Source organism: Aethalodelphis obliquidens, unplaced genomic scaffold, assembly GCF_003676395.1.
Source record: "Aethalodelphis obliquidens isolate GAN/ISIS:26980383/991018 unplaced genomic scaffold, ASM367639v1 scaffold22, whole genome shotgun sequence".
Classification (NCBI taxonomy): Eukaryota; Metazoa; Chordata; class Mammalia; order Artiodactyla; family Delphinidae; genus Aethalodelphis; species Aethalodelphis obliquidens.
This window is the reverse complement of record NW_020837966.1, coordinates 6,082,108-6,103,695: the sequence shown is the minus strand read 5'-3', so window position 1 is coordinate 6,103,695 and position 21,588 is coordinate 6,082,108. Positions and strand designations below refer to the sequence as shown.

The following is a 21,588-nucleotide window of genomic DNA, read 5'->3' as shown; positions in this document are numbered from 1 at the left end:
AGGGGATTTTTATCCCTAGAAGCTGTTGAAACAGAAGGAGAATGGGAAAGGCAAAGTGACATGGAATGAAAACTCCCCTTTCTGTGCTTATATTTTTAAAAGATAATTTAATGCACTGTACTGAATATAAAAGGAACCTAAGACAGCATCATCACTGAAGAAGAGGAAAGCACATCATATTTTGATTCTCTGAAACCATGAATCATATGTTCTTAAACACAAAGTCTGTACCATACTTACATAGAAAAAATTCCTAAATAGATCTCAAATATATACTAAACTAAACTTGGAAACTTAGTTTATGGTTCTACTCATAACCTAAGGAAATCCGTTATAGGCTAGTGGATCTCTTATTTTAAGTTTTTATCAAATACGTAGGATTATTTTTTATATTATGTTAACAGATGACATGTATTAAAATTACCATGAAAACAGTATGTTATGTTGGAAAAAACACAGCTCTTTGTCCTACTTCTGACATTGAACTAGTTTTTTAACCTTAGAACCTTGGGCAAAGTACTCCCTGAGACTGAATTTCTTCACTTCAAAAATAAATGACGGGGGGCTTCCCTGGTGGCACAGTGGTTGAGAGTCCGCCTGCCGATGCAGGGGACATGGGTTCGTGCCCCGGTCCAGGAAGATCCCACATGCCGCGGAGCGGCTGGGCCCGTGAGCCATGGCCCCTGAGCCTGCGCGTCCGGAGCCTGTGCTCGGCAACGGGAGAGGCCACAACAGTGGGAGGCCTGCGTACCACAAAAACAAACAAATAAATAAATAAATAAATGAGAATAAAACTCCTTTTCACTTTTTTCTCACAGGAATTTTGTGAAGCTTAATCCTGGTAATGTACATGAAACACTTTGTATTTGTACAGATTGTTGATGATGTTTATTATGTAAATTATATAATTTTAAAGAAATCTCAACATCTATTTATTCCCCTCAGAATATTTCTTATTATATTCTAGGCCTTTAATGATTGACCCCCAGGGTCAAGCCAATAAATGGATCAAAAACTCTGAGAAAGAAAATCAGCTTAGTGTTATTAAGCTATCAGATTCAGACTATATGAGAACACTGGAAAACTGTATTCAGTTTGGAACTCCACTTCTATTAGAAAATGTTGGTGAAGAACTGGATCCGTCTTTGGAGCCTTTACTACTTAGACAAACTTTTAAACAAGGTAGAAATCAATTGATATTAGTTGGTAGAACTGAAAGGTGATTGGATTATCTCTGAGGCAAGAAAAGCACTACATATTTTAATAATAATGTTAACGCAGAACTTCTGTGTCGTTGTTATGCATGAAAGGAAATTTGGAACAAGTATCAGACATTCTAAAGTAAATACCTTCATTGCCTTAATCACTGTTACCTAGACTGTTGTTCAGTAGAGAACATGAAGTTGAAGCCAGCCTGAAATTCCTTTATCTTGTGACCAAGGACCCCACAAAGTCCATTACTATGAATAGTAGTGGTTAATGTGGACCAGAGTTGACTTTAGGTTGACGTTGCCCACCATGTATCTTTCTGCTTATAAAAATTTTATCTCTGTCAAGCTCTAGTACTTTTAAGAGCTTTAGCAATATATAAATAATTTTGGAATCATTATTGAAAAGTAATGGAAGAAGTAAGATCAAAAGGAATCTTGATTTAGAAGGCTCCATGACAACCAGAGAAAATGTCTTATAGTACCCCAGAATTAATGAGTCCTGCTGTATAATTGCTTACTTGCCTCTGTGTTATATGTGACTTTTGCAACACCTTTTTGTATTCTATTTGAAATTACTTTATGACTTTTTACTTGTAACCTAGGAAGGGCTTTAACAGGGGGGATGGGCTATGTAACTTTGGCTTATTTATTCTGCATTTTTTTTCTGAAATACAGGTGGCATTGATTGCATCAGACTTGGTGAGGTCATTATTGAGTATTCCTTTGATTTCAAGTTTTATATCACCACAAAGCTGAGGAATCCACACTATATGCCAGAGCTGGCTACAAAGCTATCTTTGCTCAATTTCATGATAACTCCAGAAGGACTTGAAGATCAATTACTAGGTATTGTTGTTGCAAAGGAAAGGTACGTGTTTTTTTAGATATTTCCATGGGGTATAGAGAGGAATATTTGTAGGCCATTAATACTTTTGTTATGTGATTATTTTGAAACCTTGTCAAAATTTTATATTTTGTCATTAGAAATTAAATAAGTATTTAATTCTTTAAAATAGCCATTCTGTAACAAGTAAGTTATAAACCAACCATGTTATATTGGGCTTTTAGTATGGGTAGCAGGATTCAGGTGTTACGCCATGACTTCTGACTTGTATCTGACTGTTTGAGCCAAAAAATTTCATCCCTAGGAATGTATGCTACAGACAAAATCAGAAATGTGTTCAAAGACATATACAGGATATTAATGAAATAAGAAAATACTTAGGACAAGAATGAAAAAGCAGGATACAAACCTATATATGGTAGGGGTAATATTTGTTTTTAAAAAGTTAATGCATGAATGGATATCCATATATACCAAAAAAAGATTGAGAGAGAATATTGACAGTGATAATCCTTAGGATTGGTAAGATTATGGATAATTCTTATTATTTTCTTTATACTTTATGTATTTTTCCATTGCTAGCATGTATTATTTTTTAAATGAGAAAAAATATTATGATACCTAGAAGGGCTACTAGTAAAGAATTGCTTCCTGAAGGAAACCTTTGATTCCACTTGAAGCTTAATATAACACTATCAAGTAGTCTATTACATGAAATCAACTTATAAGTGAAAATATGTACCATGAAGTTCTTTTGTTATTTTCAGTGTTTATCCCACTTGCGCAGTATCCAAGACAGAACTATGTCATAACATATTCTGTAACATGGTGAATTATGTTATTTTGAAGTTTCATACCTTCATTGTTAAGATATAAGTGCGAGTTTTGCCTTTTACTTGAAGAGCCAGTTGTAGGATGAGTCATCTTTTGTCTCCTGTTGTAGAAGAGATGATGAAAATGGGACTGAATATGATTAAGCCAAGGAATAGAGAAGAAGTCTCATATTCTGAGTTTCTTTTCCAGTTCTTATTCTCACACAATGAGCCAAGCCATATGGATAAATTTAACATATTCTTAGACTTACTGTAGTATATGTTATTGCCACATTTTACATATATGTAATTAATGCTTTTTTTTGCTTGAATTTCTCAAATTATTATTTTCATGGGAGCATTTTTTTCTTAGGTTAGGATAAAGAGATTACTCATCTTAATTTGTATTATATGTCTACAAAATTATTTAACTGTCTACAAAATTGGGATATCTAATATTTGGATAAAATACTACAAATTTAGACTAAATGTTTTTATCTTTTTAGACCAGAATTAGAAGAGGAACGAAATGCTCTTATTCTTCAGTCTGCAGCTAATAAGAAACAGCTAAAAGATATAGAGAAAAAAATTTTAGAAACATTATCATCTTCAGAAGGGAACATTTTAGAAGATGAAAGTGCAATTAAAGTCTTAGACTCTGCTAAATTGATGTCCAATGAGATAACAAAGAAACAACAGGTAAAAAAAGAATCCTAGAAATTTTTAGATTCTTAAGAGTCCAATGTGCTCCCGCTCCCTAAGGAAAGTGCTATACTAGGCTTATGGGAAGAGGAAAAGAATTCATAAAATACCAAAAGATAGAAACTAATTTTAAACTCATAAGAGAATATCTTATACTGTTGAATCATTCAAAACCTGGTGTCATCTCTGTGGCACCTATACACAGAAGAAATAAATTTGGAATGAAAAAAATTTTAAGCATACTTTTTATTATTGTGTAGGTAGGGTAAGCTAGTCAGGTTCATTCAAATTTTAATTGACTCTTCACCTAAAACTTAAGTTTGAGAATATGGCTTGCCTCTGTTCCTGGTTGGAACTTAAGATGTGTGAAGGTAATTGCTGGTTAATTGGACAGTAAGTGGTTCTAGGAACTAATAAGGATGATCTTCTGACATTGACTTGTCTTTTGTCTGGGAGAGAGGTATGAGAGTTGGGAGTGGCAGGTAGAGGAAGGAAAACACATACAATAATGTACTTATTGCAAATTCATCTAACACAGCTAAATGGTATTTTTATATTGCATCTTTTAAAAAATATAATCCTACAGTGTTATGGGTGGAAGAAGCCTTAGCTATTTGTCATCTTTAGCATTTCATAGTTGAGAAAAGTAGGGCCCAGAAAAAGTAGTTAAGGCCCAAGTTCACACAATGAAATGATAATACAGAATGACTTTAGTAGGCTAACTTTACTGATTTTCAGACCTTTCAATCCTCCTTGGCCCACCCAATGAATTAAACACATCTTAATATTGGCGTAATTAAAAAATAAAAAGAAACCTAATAGAAATTTCACTAGTTGCTCAGCATCCTCCTGTTTGCACCCTACCCCATGCACCCCAGTTTTGGGGTAGAGGATTTCCAAAAGGTCTAGGCACCTTTCCCCTTGGGATGGGTTTAGTTTTATATGAATGTGATGGTAATGACTCTCTCTAGCCAGGTGTACTGTTTTGTTTTGTGTTTGTGCTTTTCATTTCAGGAGAGCCAAAAGGAGTAGTGTCTTAGAGTAATATGCTGTGGTAGCCTCCCATCTGGGGACCATGGCTGAGATATTCTATAATGTCTGCCTTACCAATTAATGTTCGTCAGAGCAGAACCCATTCCTCATTTTCCTCTCACCACAGTGTTTTTTCAAAGGGAAGAAAAGACAGGAAGCATTTATCAGCTTATTTCCTATTAGACTCAAAGAGGAAAGTAGATATCAATATTTATTGGTTCAAATACTTCATCTTACAAAAAGAGAGAAATTTAATTGTAATATCTTTTTGACTGGGTCTCATTAAGCATTACAAACATAATTTAGAATGCACTATATATTTTGATTTAAAACATGCTCTGTATCTGGCCCTGACTTTTATCCACCCACCTACCCAGATGTAAGATAAACCAACTTCAGAGCAAAGTGTTCCCACGTAGTCTAAAACCTGCTTTTCCCTTTTATCCCAACCCATAAGATTAAATAAACACAAACAAAACTTTAAGAATTTGTTCTGGACTTCCCTGGTGGCGCAGTGGATAAGACTGCACACTCCCAACGCAGGGGGCTTGGGTTCGATCCCTGGTCAGGGAACTAGATCCCACATGCATGCTGCAACTAAGAGTTCACATGCCACAACTAAGACCCTGTGCAATTAAATAAATAAATATTTAAAAAAAAAAAAAGAATTTGTTCTATAAGTTTCAAAGCGTTCCCTCCCTGCAAAAGTTGTCTTGATTGAAGTTTAGTCTTGTGGATTCTTGGAAAGTATAATATACATAAATAGCACAGCCCCGGAAATTTTTACAAATAATAAATTCTCCTCTTTTAACATCGTGTGCTCACAATGTTTATTTGTTAGAAAATGTCTTGTCCTTTGATTTTAGGCCATTAATGGTAATTAATCAAAACTCTATATGTCTTGAGTTTAGTGTTTCATACTAAGCAGCCAAGTATATATAAATATAACACTATTTATAAATACACTGCAGATTAAGCCTTGGAACCTGAGTTAAATTATTATTTACTCTTTAAAAATAATAACAATATTTGCTAAATGTTTTTGCTTACTGTTGCTGTTAATGGTAAATGGCATTTAGCTGAAAAAATTAAGGGTTAAATAACAGGAGGTTAAAATGAGAATACCAAGATTATGCTTTCTTTTGTAAAAATGTCATTAATTTCCATTGTTGATAACTTTGTTTCACTTATAGTCAAGTTTGAGGTTCAAACCTTACTTTTTAATTGTAGCTACACTGTAATTTGGGGGAAAGTTTGCTTGCAAGGAACAGAAACCTACTCAAATTAGCTTAAATAAAAAATATACAAGGGGATATTTTATTTTCCCAATTATAGGAAGTACATACAGGCCTCAGGAATTAATGGAAAGCATTAAGTTTCTATGCTCTTTGTCTCTCCCTTTCTCTAAGGTTGTGTCGTTCTCATATGTGCTTCTTTCTGCTCCATCCGGAGACCAATTTTTTCTGTAAAACTTTTATACTGTTCCTTCGTACGTTTATCTTGCACATAGAAACCAACTCTGATACCATTACCTTTTAGCACTAAGGCCAAGTACCACCTGATTTCAGTTTTTGATGCTCCTAAAGTTCTCATTCTCTGGCGGGAAAATTAATTAGCTTATTTTGGGTCTGGTTCTATCCCTCCCACCTGATTTAATCAGCTATAAACAGGATCATTCAATATAAACATGGCTACATAGGCACATTTATTCAAGAGAGTCTGTGGCTAGCATTTCCAAAGAAGGGAGAGAGGGTTGGAAAAATGCTCTACATGTTTTTCCTGTAGAATATCAACCTATCAGATTGAGTTGTCATTGGAAGGGCTGTTATCTTGGAGAAATTTTTTCATTTGGGGTTAAATATCTATACCCTTATTCAGCCCAGAAAAGTTAAAAATTTGAGAATTTCACTGTAAAAAGGTATTCTTAATGTATCAAACCATCAGCCAACAAATATTTCTGAATTCCTACTTTGTCAGACTTTGTGCTGGGTTCTGGTACACATGTTGACACCTTAAGCCATACACACATGCACACTTGCTGTCTCTCTCTCCATCTCCCTCTCTATCTCTGACCTATTAAAATAAAAGAGGGTGAGTGACAATAATAAATACATGTCAGATGAAGGCAAAGAATAAGGAAAGATTGACAGTTTTGTATTCCTCAAATAAGAAAGAGATGATTGGTGGGTAGTTACACCTTCAATCTGTAAAGAGATTTTTCTTTCTTTCACCTCCCTTCTTTCCACCCTCTCTTCTTCTTCCCTCTCTCTCTAGTTCTTTCCTTCCTTCCTTTTCCTTTCTTTCTTTTTTAGACTTTTTTTTGGCTGCGTTGGGTCTTAGTTGCAGCATGCAGGAGCTTCGCTGAGGCATGTGGGAGCTTTAGTTGCAATGCGTGGGCTCTTCATTGCGGCACATGGGCGTCTCTCTAGTTGTGTCATGCAGGGTTTCTTTTCTCTTGTCTAGTTGTGGCCCGCGGGCTCCAGAGCACCTGGGCTTTGTAGTTTGCGGCATGCAGGCGCTCTAGTTGAGGCGCGCAGGCTCAGTAGTTGTGGTGCACGGGCTTAGTTGCCCTACGGCATGTGGGACCTTAGTTCCCGGACCAGGGATCGAACCAGTGTCCCCTGCATTGGAAGGCAGATTCTTTACCACTGGTCCACCAGGGTAGTCCCTCCCTTTTTTTTTTTTTTTTTTTTTTTTTTTTGTGCAGTACGCGGGCCTCTCACTGTTATGGCCTCTCCCGTTGCGGAGCACAGACTCCGGATACGCAGTCTCAGCGGCCATGGCTCACGGGCCCAGCTGCTCCGCGGCATGTGGGATCTTCCCGGACCAGGGCATGAACCCGTGTCCCCTGCATCGGCAGGCGGACTCTCAACCACTGCGCCACCAGGGAAGCCCCCTCCCTTTCTTTTTTTTATAGATTTTAGCATAGTAAAGCCCTTTGATGTAAACTATGCCTGTATAATTTTGTCATTAAGTTAGGGGATATTTTTAATATAAATTTCATTATATGAAAAATATATAATTAAAACATCTCCTATTTCTTAATCTTGATTTTTCTCTTCTTCTAGATTGCAGAAAAAACAGAACTCAAAATAGCAGAGTCTCGAGAAGGCTATAGACCTATTGCTAAACATTCATCAGTATTATTCTTTAGCATTGCAGACCTGGCTAACATTGATCCCATGTACCAATACTCTCTCATCTGGTTTGTGAACCTTTATATCAACTCTATTCATGACAGGTAAACATTCTCTAGCTTCATTCATGCTCCCTAGGTTGGATTTTCACCATCCTTCCATTTAAAATATATAATTTTTTTCTTACTGTTTATATAACACATATTCACTATAGAACATTACAAAGTATGGGAAGAGTGAAGGAAGGAAGGAAGGAAGAAGGGAGGGAAGGAAGGGGAAGAGGGAAGGAAAGAAGGATGGGAGGAAGGGAGGAAGGAAGGAAGGAAAGAAGGAGAAAGCAAGCAAGCAGGCCTCATTTCTATTTTAAGTTTTGTTTCACTTCTACTCAAGATTTAGGCATAGAGGGATTAGCTTTAGGTCTTTTTGCCCCTCTCTTTTGAATATTTTGATAAAGCACATGACCTATCTTTGCTAGCAACTCCAGTATATCTTTCTCCAGCCTTGAGGTCTCTAAAAAATTTCAGCCCCACATTTCTAATCATTTGCTAGATATTTTCACTTTAACCAATTACTGAATGTGCACAGATTTTGGAGTTAGACTGGAGTAAGCGATTAAATTTCAGTTCTGCCACATAATAGCTGCATGAATACAGGCAAGTCAGCTAACTTTTCTGTAATTGCCTCAATTTTTCTTATCTATAAAATAGGGATAATAATAATACCTACCTTTAAGAGTTGTTATGAGAATTAAAAAGATAATATTTATAGAGTATTTTTTAACAATATCTGGTATTTAGTAACTTGTTAAGTAGAATAAAAATATGATTTGAGCCTAGCATATGTGTTCTACATGGGCTTTTGGTAGAACAATCTTTCCTGAGTGATTGAAATCCCTAAACTTTCCCAGTTGGGATTTGGAATTTGAATTAACATACCCTACATGATGTAGGATGTTCAAGTTGAAGAACTGACATAAATGTCAATAATAGGTGTCGAGGATGTGAAGTCATCAGAACCCTCATACACTGCTGGTGGGATTGTAAAATAATGCATCCACTTTGGAAACATTTTTAGAAGTTCCTCAAAATATTAAACATAGATTTGCCGTATGATCCAGTATTTCCAGCAAATCTAGCAATTCTTGGGTATATACTAAAGAGAATTGGATGCATGTATTCACACAGAAACTTACAGTCTTTTTGTTTTTATATGCAAAAAACTATATTCAAAAGTTACTTGGGTTAGTTTTTCCTCCTTTAGTATGATGATGTTTGTTATTCATGTGAAATACAGTTAGGGTAATTTGTTTATTTTTATATTTCATTTTAGAGTTTCCCCCTTTTCCTTGTTGATTTTAATTATATTTTTGAGTACGTAAGCCATCAATATGACTCCAAAAGTAAATCCCATACAGAAGGTCTGCTCAGAGAAGTGTCACTACCCCCTCCCCTTCCATCCCATTCCCATGGATCCAAGTATTACTTTTTAAAAATTAAACTTTTAATTTTGAGATAATTGTAGATTCACATGCAATTATAAGAAAAAATGCAGCAATCCCATGTACTCTTTATGCAGTTTCCTCAATGGTGATGTCTTGAGAAACTGTAGTACAATATCACAACCAGAATATTGATGTTGACACAGTCAAGATACAGAGTACTTTCATCACCACAAGGATACCCATGTTGCCCTTTTATAGCCATACTCATCTTCCTCCCATTCTCATGCTGACCGTAACCCTTGGCAACCACTAATCTGTTCTCCATTTCTATAATTTTGTCACTTCAAGAATGTTATATAAATGGAATCATACACTATGTAACTTTTGGGAATTGGCTTTTTTTCACCCAATATAATTCTCTGGGGATTCATTTAGATTGTTTACTCCTTTTTATTGCTGAGAGGATTTAATGATATTGATGTACTACAGTTTGTTTAATCATTCACTTATTACAGGACATCTGGGTTATTTCCAGGTTTTGGCTTTTACAAATAAAATTGCTATAAAATGCATGGACAGGTTTTTGTGTGAACATAAGTTTTCATTTCTCCAAGATAACTGCCCAGGAGTGCAATTGCTGGGTCATGTGGTAGTTGCTTGTTTCTTTTTTTTTAAGTAACTGCTAAACTTTCCTAGAATGGGTGTATCGTCTTAGATTCCCATAAGTATTACTGAAAAAATTGAACTAAAAAAATGAAAGCAACGTATTCTTATTGCAAAAGTTTTAAGCATGTAAGAGTATAAAGAAGAAAATAATTATTAGTCATAACCCATCCAGAAGTAATCACTTTTGTCCATATGTTTTCTTACTTTTCTTTTTTTTTTTTAACATATGGATCTTGATCTAGATTTTATGCTTCTTTGAGGCAGGTAAATGTTTCATAATTCTTTATCTCTTACAGTTCCCTCCCCAGCTTAGATTCTCACACTAATAGATATTCAGTAGGTGCTTTTTAATTAACTGATTGTTTTCAGTCATTTGGGAGTACAATAAGAAATTTAGAATTTTGAAAATAGAGAGATGGTGTAAACCATATTTCATTTTCTCATAGAATTATACCCCATTTTTAACATATAGCTTCATACGAAGTTGCACACACACAAAACTGTACAGGGAGGTCCCATGTACCCTTTACCCAGTTTCTCCAGTTCTTACATCTTTTTTTTTTCAGCTGAAGTGTAGTTAATGTACAATATTATGTTAGTCTCAGGTGTACAACATAGTGAGTCAACATTTAAATACATTAAGAAATAATCACGACAATAAGTCTAGTAACCATCTGTCACCATACAAAAGTATTACAATATTATTGACTATATTCCTTATGCTATGTTGCATCCCATGTCTGATTTATTTTCTGACTGGAAATTTGTACCTCTTAATCCCCTTCACCTATATGGCCCCCACCCCATCCCCTCTGGCAACCACCAGTTTGCTCTCTGTATCTATAAATCTGTTTCTGTGTTGTTTTGTTTGTTCATTTGTTTTGTTTTTTAGATTCTACATATAAGAGAGATCATATGATATTTTTCTCTGACTTATTTCACTTAGCATATACACTCTAGTTCCTTCCATGTTGTTGCAAATGGCAAATTTTCTTTTTTTATGGCCAAGTATATGTTGTGTATATATACCACATCTTCTTTATTCAGTCATCTATTGATGGACACTTAAATTCCAATCAAAAAATGGGCAGAAGACCTAAATAGACATTTCTCCAAAGAAGACACACAGATGGCCAAAAGGCACATGAAAAGATGCTCAGCATCGCTAATTATAAGAGAAATGCAAATCAAAACTACAATGAGGTATCATCTCACACCAGTCAGAATGGCCATCATCAAAAAGTCTACAAATAATAAATGCTAGAGAGGGTGTGGAGAAAAAGGAACCCTCTTACGCTGTTGGTGAGAATGTAAACTGGTACAGCCACTATGGAGAACAGTATGGAGGTTCCTTAAAAATCTTAAAATAGAACTACCATATGATCCTGCAATCCCACTCCTGGGCATATATCCAGAGAAAACCATAATTTGAAAAGATAATCAGCTCAGTACTTTGTGACCACCTAGAGGGGTGGGATAGGGAGGGTGGGAGGGAGACACAAGAGGGAGGAGATATGGGGATATATGTATAAGTATAGCTGATTCACTTTGTTATAAAGCAGAAACTAACACACCATTGTAAAGCAATTATACTCCAATAAAGATGTTAAAAAAATCAATATGATATACTACATTAATAAAAAGAAGAGAGAGAAAAAAAGATACGGTATATATGTACAGTGGAATATTACTCAGCCATAAAAAAAGAATGAAATAATGCCATTTGCAGCAACATGGATGGACCTAGAGATTCTCATACTAAGTGAAGTATTCTAGACTGAGAAAGACAAATATGGCATCGCTTGTATCTGGAATCTAAAAGAAAAAGACACAAATGAACTTATTTCCAAAACAAAGAGAGACAGACACAGAAAACAAATTTATGGTTACCAAGGGGGAAAACAGGAGTCAGGGGAGGGATACATTAGGAGACTGGGATTAACATATACACACTACTATGTATAAAATAGATAACCAACAAGGACATACTATATAACACAGGGAACTATACTCAATATTATATAATAACCTATAAGGGAAAAGAATCTGAAAAAGAATATATAGATTTATATGTATATATATAAATGTATAACTGAATCGCTGTGCTGTACACCTGAAATGTACACAATATTGTAAATCAACTATACTTCAATTAAAAAAAAATAATGTTGCAGTAAACATAGGGTGCATATATCTTTTTGAATTAGTGTTTTTGGAGTTTTGTGGTGGGTACATACCCAGAAGTAGCATTGCTGGATTGTATAGTAGTTCTATTTTTATTTTTTTGAGAAACCCCCATACTGTTTTTCATAGTGGGACTATGTACCAATTTACAATCCCACCAATAGTGCATGAGGGTTCCCTTCCAATGATAATATCTTATATAACTATAGTACAGTATCACAACCAGGAAGTTCACACTGGTACAATCCAGAGCGCTTACTCAGATGTCACCATTTTTATTGGGCTGACCAAAAAGTTCTTTCGGGTATTTTCCTGAATAAACTTTTTGGTGAACCCAATATATGCACATGTGTGTGTATGTGTGTGTGTGTGTGTGTGTGTGTGTAGTTTCATATTTTTAACAGTGGTTATTTCGATAAAATAAAAACAACTTGTATGTTAATTCATATGTTACTTATTTTTTCTTAGTTTTACTTGACTCAATATATTTTCCTTTTTTTTTTAACCTTTCAGTAACAAATCCAAAATTTTGGAAAAGCGCCTACGATATTTAAATGACCACTTCACATACAACTTATATTGTAATATATGCCGATCACTGTTTGAGAAGGACAAGCTATTGTTTTCTTTTTTATTATGTGCCAATCTTCTTTTGTAAGTTACTTGCTTTTTCTTTCTTTTAAAAACTTGCCTGGGGCTTCCCTGGTGGCGCAGTGGTTGAGAGTCCGCCTGCCAATGCAGGGGACATGAGTTCGTGCCCCGGTCCGGGAAGATCCCACATGCCGCGGAGCAGCTAGGCCCATGAGCCATGGCTCCTGAGCCTGCACGTCCGGAGCCTGTGCTCCGCAACGGGAGAGGCCACAACCGTGAGAGGCCCGCGTACTGCAAAAAAAAAAAAAAACTTGCCTGGAAAACCTAATCAATGGCTTCTCACAGAAGGATATCATGTTTTAGCTCTGCATAATTCATGATTTTACTTGTACATTTCTCTATAGTAGTATTGGTGTTTTGATGTTTGATTTTTAAAATTTGGATCATACAGAAAAGCTCACAAAATGTTCAGGTACAGTTTGGTAAATTCGTACAAAGCAAAAATCTGCATAACTACCACTCAGATCAAGAAATAGAGTTTTCAGGGAATTCCCTGGCAGTCCAGCGCTTAGGACTCGTTGCTTTCACTGCTGGCCTGGTCAGGGAACTAAGATCCTGCAAGCCGTGTGGCGTGGCCAAAAAAAAAAAAAGAAAGAGAGTTTTTAGATTGGCTTCTTTCACTTAATAACACGTATTTAAGATTCTTCTATGTCTTTTCATGGCTTGATTGTTCATTTCTTTTTAGCACTGAGTAATATTTCATTGTCTGGATGTACTGTAGTTTATCTATTCACCTACTGGAGGACATCTTGGTTGCTTGCAAGTTTTGAAAAGTATGAATAAAACTTCAGGTTTTTGTGTGCACATAAGTTTTTAACTTATTTGGTTAAATACTAAGAAGTGTGATTGCTGGATCATGAGTAAGAGTATGTTTAGTTTTATAAGAAACTGTATTCCAAGAGACTCCATGCAGCATCTCAGCATTTTTAGGAATATTGGCTTGTGGTCCTTGATGTCCTGAATGTTGAAACTGACCCACACTCTGGAAAAAGCAAAAACTCGGGCCAGAACATATTGGGCAGGGGAAGGTGCTGAAGGAGCACCTTTATTTTCTCACTCATGGGACCATTAAAATATTAAAAGAGTTTTCTTCTTGACTAATATTTTCTCTGTGAAAATTACTTTGAAAATGGGTCCTAAGTGAAAGTCTAAATCCATTCTGCATCACAGATCCCAGAAGAGGCTCAACAAGCATATAGGTTACATTCCTTAATCCATTGCATTCTACCAGCAATGAATGAGAGTTCCTGTTGCTTCACAACCTTGCCAGCATTTGGTCTTGTCAGTGTTCTGGATTTCACCATTCTAATAGATGCGTAGTGTAATCTTGTTTTAATTTGCAATTCACTAATGATATATAATATTGAAAATATTTTCATTTGCTTATTTGGTATCTTTATATCATTTTTGGTGAAGCATCTGTTAGGTCTTTTGTCCATTTATTAATCAGTTTGGTTGTTCATCTTTTGTTGTTGAGTTGGATGACAGTCCTTTATCAGATACATCTTTGGGAAATATTTTCTCCTAGTGTGTAGCTTGCCTTCTTATTCTCTGTCTTTTGCAGAGCAAATGTTTTAAATTTTAATGAAGTCCACTTCATCAATTCTTTTTTTCATGGATTGTGCCTTTGGTGTTGTATCTAAAAAGTTATTGCCATACCTAAAACCTCCTAGATTTTTTCCTATGTTATCTTCTAGGAATTTTATAGTTTTGCATTTTACATTTAGGTCTATGATCCATTTTGAGTAAATTTTTGTGAAGTGTGTGCGTGTGTGTTTATATATATTTGTTTATGTTTTTCTTATTTTCCTTTCTTACACAAAGGGAATACACTGTAAATGTTCTTGTGCACCTTTTTCTATTAATATAAATGTAAGTCACTCAATAGAGATAGCCTCTTTTTTTCAGCTTTATTAGGTGTAATTGCCACATTATGCAATTCCCCCACTGTAAGAATACAGTTAGATGATTTTTAGTACATTTATATAATTGTGCAACCATCACCAAAATCCAGTTTTAGAACACTTCCATCATCCCCAGAAGTTTCCTTTTGCCAGTTTATTCAATTCCTGCTCTTGCTTCCAGCCCCAGGTAATACTGATCTGCTTTTTGTCTCTATAGTTATTCCTGTTCCAGAAATTTTATGAGTGAGACATTAGATGGCCCAGAATATGATCCATCTTTGTAAATGTTCTATGTACTCTTGGAAAGAATGTATATTTTGCTGTTCTTGGGTGGAATGTTCTAAAATGTCAAGGAGGTCAAGATGGTCCATATATCATCTATATCTTTATTGATTTTCTATCTACTTGTTCAGTTATAGAGAGAGAGTTGGAATCTCTAACTATAGAGACTTTTCCTTGCAGTTCTATCAATATTACTGTGTGTTTTGATGCTGTTATTAGACGTATAAATGTTTAGGACTGTTATGTCCTCTTAATAAATTGACTTGACTTTTTAAAATCCCTGGTAATATTTATTGCTCTGAAATCTACTTTGTATGATATTATTGTAGCCCCTCCAGCTTTCTTTTGAATAGTGTTAGCATGGTATATATTTTTCCATACTTTTACTTTTAACCTATTTGTTTTATATTTAAACTGTGTCTATAGACAGCATGTAATTAGGTCTTACTTGTTTTATCCAATCTGATAATCACTACCTTTAATGAAATTGTTTAGACTATTTACATTTAATGAGATAATAGAGTTATGTTTAAATCTACCATCTTATGATTTATTTTGTTTTGCCCATCTTTTCTTTGTTTCATGTTTCCTCATTTTCTATTTTTTTGGGAACTTAGTGTCTGTTTTATTTATTTTTTTAACCTGTGGGTTTTATTTTTATTTATTTACATAACAGGTTCTCATTAGTTATCTGTTTTATACATATTAATGTATACATGTCAATCCCAATCTCCCAATTCATCCCACCCCCCTTCCCCCCTTGGTGTCCATACATGTGTTCTCTATGCCTGTGTGTCTATTTCTGCCTTGCAAACTGGTGCATCTGCACCATTTTTCTAGATTCTACATATATACGTTAATATACGATATTTCTTTTTCTCTTTCTGACTTACTTCACTCTGTATGACAGTCTCTAGGCTCATCCACGTCTCTATAAATCTATTTTTCTTTAAATTGAGTATTTTTATGATTCCATTTTATCTCCTTTGTTGGTTTATTAGCTATAATTTTATGTTTTATTATTTTAGTGATTTGTTTAGGGTTATAGTATACTTTTGAACTTATAGTCTATCTTCAGGTAAAATTATACTACTTCATATATATATAAGAACTGAAAACAATATACTTTTAACTTTCCCCTCATAGCTTTTGTTTTATTGTCATACATTTTACTTGTATATATGTTATAAAGCCCACAGCATGTTGTTATTTTGCTATAGTCAATTACTTTTTAAAAGAGACATAAGTAACAGAAAAATGTCTTTTATGTTTATCTACTAGTTACCATTTCTGATGCTCTTTATTCTTTTTTGTTGATTCAAATTTCCATCTACCTGAAATTTCCTTGAACATTTCTTATAGTGTAGGTCTACTGGTAATGCATACTTTCAATTTCTGTAAATCTGAGAAAAAGTCAGTGAATTTTTCTTTCAGATTTTAATTTTTTATCTCTAGAAGTTTCATTTGGTTATTTTTTATTTTGCCCACTTCTCTCTTCATTATGTTCATGTTTCACTTTCACTCCTTCAGCATGTTTATAATAGCTCTTTTAGCATTCTTATCTGCTTGTTATATCATCTCTATCACTTCTACATCGCATCTATGTACTGACTTTTCTCCTGGTTATGGATGTTGTGAATTTTACATTGGTAAGTGCTGGGTCTTTTTTTTTTTTTTTTAACATCTTTATTGGAGTATAATTGCTTTACAATGGTGTGTTAGTTTCTGCTTTATAACAAAGTGAATCAGTTATACATATACATATGTTCCCATATCTCTTCCCTCTTGCGTCTCCCTCCCTCCCATCCTCCCTATCCCATCCCTCTAGGTGGTCACAAACCACCTAGCTGATCTCCCTGTGTTATGTGGCTACTTCCCACTAGCTATCTATTTTACCTTTGGTAGTGTATATGTGTCCATTGCCACTCTCACTTTCACAGCTTACCCTTCCCCCTCCCCATATGTTCAAGTCCATGCTCTAGTAGGTCTGTGTCTTTATTCCTGTCTTACCCCTAGGTTCTTCATGACCTTTTTTTTTTTTCTTAGATTCCATATATGATTATAGATTTCTTAGATTCCATATGTTAGCATACGGTATTTGTTTTTCTCTCTTTTCTTAATTGCTTTAAAGAGCACTAGACTTTACTTTTGCAGGTACTTAAATTATACTGAATTCATTTGACCTCTTCAAGTCTTATTTTTAAGATTTCTTATGACAGTTTTAGAGTAGACTTTATTCTACAGCTAGGTTAGCTTCACTACTAAAGTATCTCCAGTGTCACCACTGAACTCCTCTGGTGTTCAATAAAGATTCAACTCTAGTTGGCAATAACTCATATATTCACTCCTGTGTGAGCTCTGGTAGCTACTTAGTTTGCAGCTCCCCAGATATTCTTTGCCTGTCCTCCTGGGGTTTTACCCTACTCATACATAACTCAGCATTTAGCAATAGAATAAAAAGGATTTCTATGCAGATTTCTGGAGCTCCTCATCCATGTATCTTCCTCCCTTCTGGTACTCTGCCCACAAATTGCAGCCACCTTAGCCTTCCTTAACTCTGATCTCTGTCTCTTCAACTCAGCAGTACTCTTAGATTCTGATTTGATTACCCTCATGCTTTGTAGTCTGAAAAGTGCCTCCTGGCGGTTAGCTGAGGCAATCATGGGGATCACCTTGTCTCCCTTTTTTTCATGGCCCACGGTCCTGCACTAGCTATTATAATTTCTAAAAACAATTGTTTATTTTTTTTTCCAGTTCCTAGTTGTTTATAGCAGTAGGGTAGGTCAGTTCTGATTGTTTTATCCAGGCTATATAAGCAGAAATTGACTTCATTCAATTTTAAAACAACAATTTACAGCAGTCCTTATTTTGGGAACACAGGGCAAAGAAAGAGATTGAATACCAGGAACTGATGTTTCTTTTAACTGGAGGTGTAAGTCTTAAGAGTTCTGAGAAAAATCCTGATCCAACTTGGCTACAGGATAAAAGCTGGGAGGAAATCTGTCGTGCAAGTGAATTTCCTGCGTTCAAAGGACTCAGGTAATTGTTTAAACACAATGACTTAGCATTGAATAGTAACGGGTAAATTTGTAATCTAGTGATTTTTAAAAAATATTTCTATAGCTGTCTTGATTCATCTCCTCATTCAACAATCTCTTTTTAAAATTTTTTCCCAATGAAAGGATAATCATTAAGCTTTTCTTTCCATTAGGAATCATTTTTGTGACAATATAGCTGAATGGCGGGAGATCTACGATAGTAAAGAGCCACACAATGCTAAATTTCCAGCACCAATGGATACAAGGCTAAATGAACTACAGAAAATCATAATTCTTCGGTGCTTAAGACCTGATAAGGTAAAAGACAAATGTGTTCTATTTGGAACCCAGATAATTTGCCATTTATGAAGTACTAGGTTTAAAGTTATTGTTATTTGGTACTTTAACCTTTATTTCAGATGCTCATGTGGGTTCATTGAGTTCCTTGGATCTGTAGGTTTATAGTTTTCCTCAACTTGAGAAAAACTTTGGCCATTATTTCTTCAAATACTTTTTTCCCATGATTCCAATTAAATATACGTTAGACTGCTTGATATTATACCATAGGTGACTGATACTCTGTTAATTATTTTAAAATCCTTTGTATCACTGTACTTCAGTTTGGACAGTTTCTATTGCTATCTTTAAATTTGGTGATTTCTTCTTTTGTAGTGTCTAATCTGCTATTAATTCCATCCAATTAATTTTTGTTTCAGCAACTGTATATTTCATTTACAGAACGTTCATTTTGTTCTTTTTTATATATTCTATTTCTCCTTTCATTCTGTTTATACTTTTCTTTAAATACTTGAAAACAGTTATAATAACTGTTTTTAAATCCTTGACTGCTAATTCCATCATTTCTGAATCTGTTTCTATTGACTGATTTTACTCTTGGTTATAGATTATATTTTCCCACATCCTGGCATGCCCAATAATGTTTGGTTGGATGCTCAACATTGTTTATGATTTTGATTTTGTCATCTTCCTTTAAAGATTGTTGACTTTTGTTCTGCTGGTTCAGGATTAGCAAACAACACCTCTGGGCCAAATCTAGCCAGTGACCTATTTTTGTCCAGCCCATGAACTGTAAATGATTTTTGCATTTTAAAGGGTTGTTTTAAAGAAAAATAATAGGGCTTCCCTGGTGGCACAGTGGTTAAGAGTCTGCCTGCCAATGCAGGGGACACGGGTTCGAGCCTTGGTCTGGGAAGATCCCACATGCCGCAGAGCAACTAAGTCCGTGCACCACAACTACTGAGCCTGCACTCTAGAGCCCACAAGCCACAACTACTGAGCCCACATGCCACAACTCCTGAAGCCTGCACGCCTAGAGCCCATGCTCCGCAACAAGAGAAGCCACCGCAATGAGAAGCCCATGTGCAGCAACGAAGATCCAATGCAGCCAAAAATAAATAAAATAAGTAAATTTAAAAAAGAAAAGAAAAAGAATAAGCAGCAGAAATTGTATGTGGCCCACAACACCTAAAATATTTACTATCTAGCTCTCTATAGAAAAGGTTTACCTACCCCTTTGACTATACAGTTAAATTCAGATTGCTCCTTTCAAAGATTGTTTTAAGATTTGTTAGCGCAGGTATAGAATAGCCTTTACTCCATGGATAGTTTAGTTCCATGGCTAAAGTGTGGTCCTTCTAGGGCCTTTACTGAATGCCCCAAGTGATCACCAAGGACTCTCCATTGTGGCTACTGGGAACTTGAATGATTCCCAGCCTTTCATGAACTCTGGTTCCTCATATCCCAAGTTCACAGCTCCCCAGTCACTCTTTGCTTGGCCTATGTATACATACCATGGTGTTCAGCAAAGACAGAAGGACAATATTATGCAGATTTCTGAGCTCTTTCTCTGGATACTTCCCTTCAGATTTGAACTCTGAAACTTCCAGCAGCCTGAGCCTCCTTGAACTCTGATGCCTGTCTTCCCAATTCAGCAACACTGTGTTGTACCACTTTCAGTTGCTCTCCTTGTTCCACAGTCTGGAATGTATCTCCCAGAGGAAAGTCAAGGGGATAATAGGTCTCACCTTGTTTGTTTCTTTTTTTATCAGGAATCACTATCCTGTACCACCTATTGTCTGAACAGCCTTATGTCTGAAAATGGCTGTTTCATTAATATTGCCCATTTTTTAGTTCTTTATGGCAAGAAGGTAAATCTGGTCCATTTCCTCAATATTGACTAGAAGCAGAAGACAGTAAAAAATCTTGAATGTGTCATAATTTTATTAGTTCAAACAAGCACAAAAATCTTTCTTTAGGTGAAATAAATAGGCTGATACCAATTTTCATACACTCGAGAAAAGTGTTATAGTGTTACGAAAGGAAAAATTTTAAACAAAAAACTAAAAACTAACTTATAAATACTACCAAATGTAAAGTAGATAGCTAGTGGGAAGCAGCCGCATAGCACAGCGAGATCAGCTCTGTGCTTTGTGACCACCTAGAGGGGTGGGATAGGGAGGGGGTGAGGGAGACGCAAGAGGGAAGAGATATGGGGATATATGTATATGTATAGCTGATTCACTTTGTTATAAAGCAGAAACTAAGACACCATTGTAAAGCAATTATACTCCAATAAAGATGTTAAAAAAAAAACCCAAAAACTAAAAGCTATGCTTATATATGTATCTTAAAACTTTGAGTAAGTCACTTCACCTTTCTGAGTTCCAGTTACAACCACATATAAAATGAAGGTATTGAAAGTGATTGCAATGGTCCTGTCTTTTCTTTTTCCTTTTTTTTTTTTTTACATTTTTTTCACAAGGAGCATTATCGAATGCTTCATTCAGTCTCTGAGTAGGTTCAAACAGAGGCCTATATAATTACGTGACTTCTGAGTCTTTCTCCTTACTCTAACTCCCAAAGACCTTTGTACATTATTAAAATGTACCTCATTCTTTCCTACCTGATAGTTGTATGTATATATATATATATGTTCCTTTCACTAGAAAATAAGTCCCTTGAAGGCCAAAACAGTGCTTTATTCATTATTTTATCACAAATAGCTTCCCTTGTTCATGGTAAACTTAGGAATGAGTAGCTCTGCATCTGGGAAACCCCTGCCTATTTGCATTCCACAGAATGGCTCTCTGATGACCAGTGGAGATGTTGTTTCAGTACCACGTGTGGGGTTACTGGTTTGTCTGCCATGCTTGGGATCCTGTGCTTAAACACCACACTGACCACACTGGAATACACAATAATTGTCTGTCTACTTGGTAGGGTCTCCCACTGGACTCTGAGCTTCTTGAGGTCAGGACCCGTGTCTTATTTTGTTCAATATCTCCAGGACTTAAAGCAGTACCTGGCAGATGGTTGGACATCTCAGTAAATATCTGTGAGTTGAGTTGGATTTAATTGCATTAAACCAAATTCAATTAAAGTCTGTGTTGGTCAGGATTCTCCAGAGAAACAGAATCAGTAGGATTCTGATGATTTTAAGGAATTGGCTCACATGATTGTGAGAAGCTGGCAAGTCCAAAATCTGAAGGCTGCAGACCCAGGGAAGAGCTGATGTTGCAGCTTGAGTCCAAAGGTGGTCTACTGACAGAATTCCCTCTTCCTAGTAGAAATTGGTCTTTTTTTCTCTTAAGGCCTTCAACTGATTGAATGAGGCCGAATCACATTATGGAGAGTAATCTACTTTACTCAAAGTCTACTGATTTA

At 35.5% G+C, this 21,588-nt stretch overlaps 1 protein-coding gene across 1 annotated transcript in view; it reads left to right on the top strand.

The window, feature by feature from the left end:
* The window catches only part of DNAH12 (dynein axonemal heavy chain 12), a 236,187-nt gene that overhangs the window by 193,502 nt on the left and 21,097 nt on the right, over window positions 1-21,588 (top strand). The window contains exons 57-63 of the mRNA XM_027121150.1: window positions 968-1,182; window positions 1,887-2,079; window positions 3,374-3,566; window positions 7,670-7,842; window positions 12,543-12,683; window positions 17,747-17,905; window positions 18,078-18,222. Of these exons, the coding sequence (XP_026976951.1) occupies window positions 968-1,182; window positions 1,887-2,079; window positions 3,374-3,566; window positions 7,670-7,842; window positions 12,543-12,683; window positions 17,747-17,905; window positions 18,078-18,222 (1,219 nt within the window). The remainder of the gene's footprint in view (window positions 1-967; window positions 1,183-1,886; window positions 2,080-3,373; window positions 3,567-7,669; window positions 7,843-12,542; window positions 12,684-17,746; window positions 17,906-18,077; window positions 18,223-21,588) is intronic.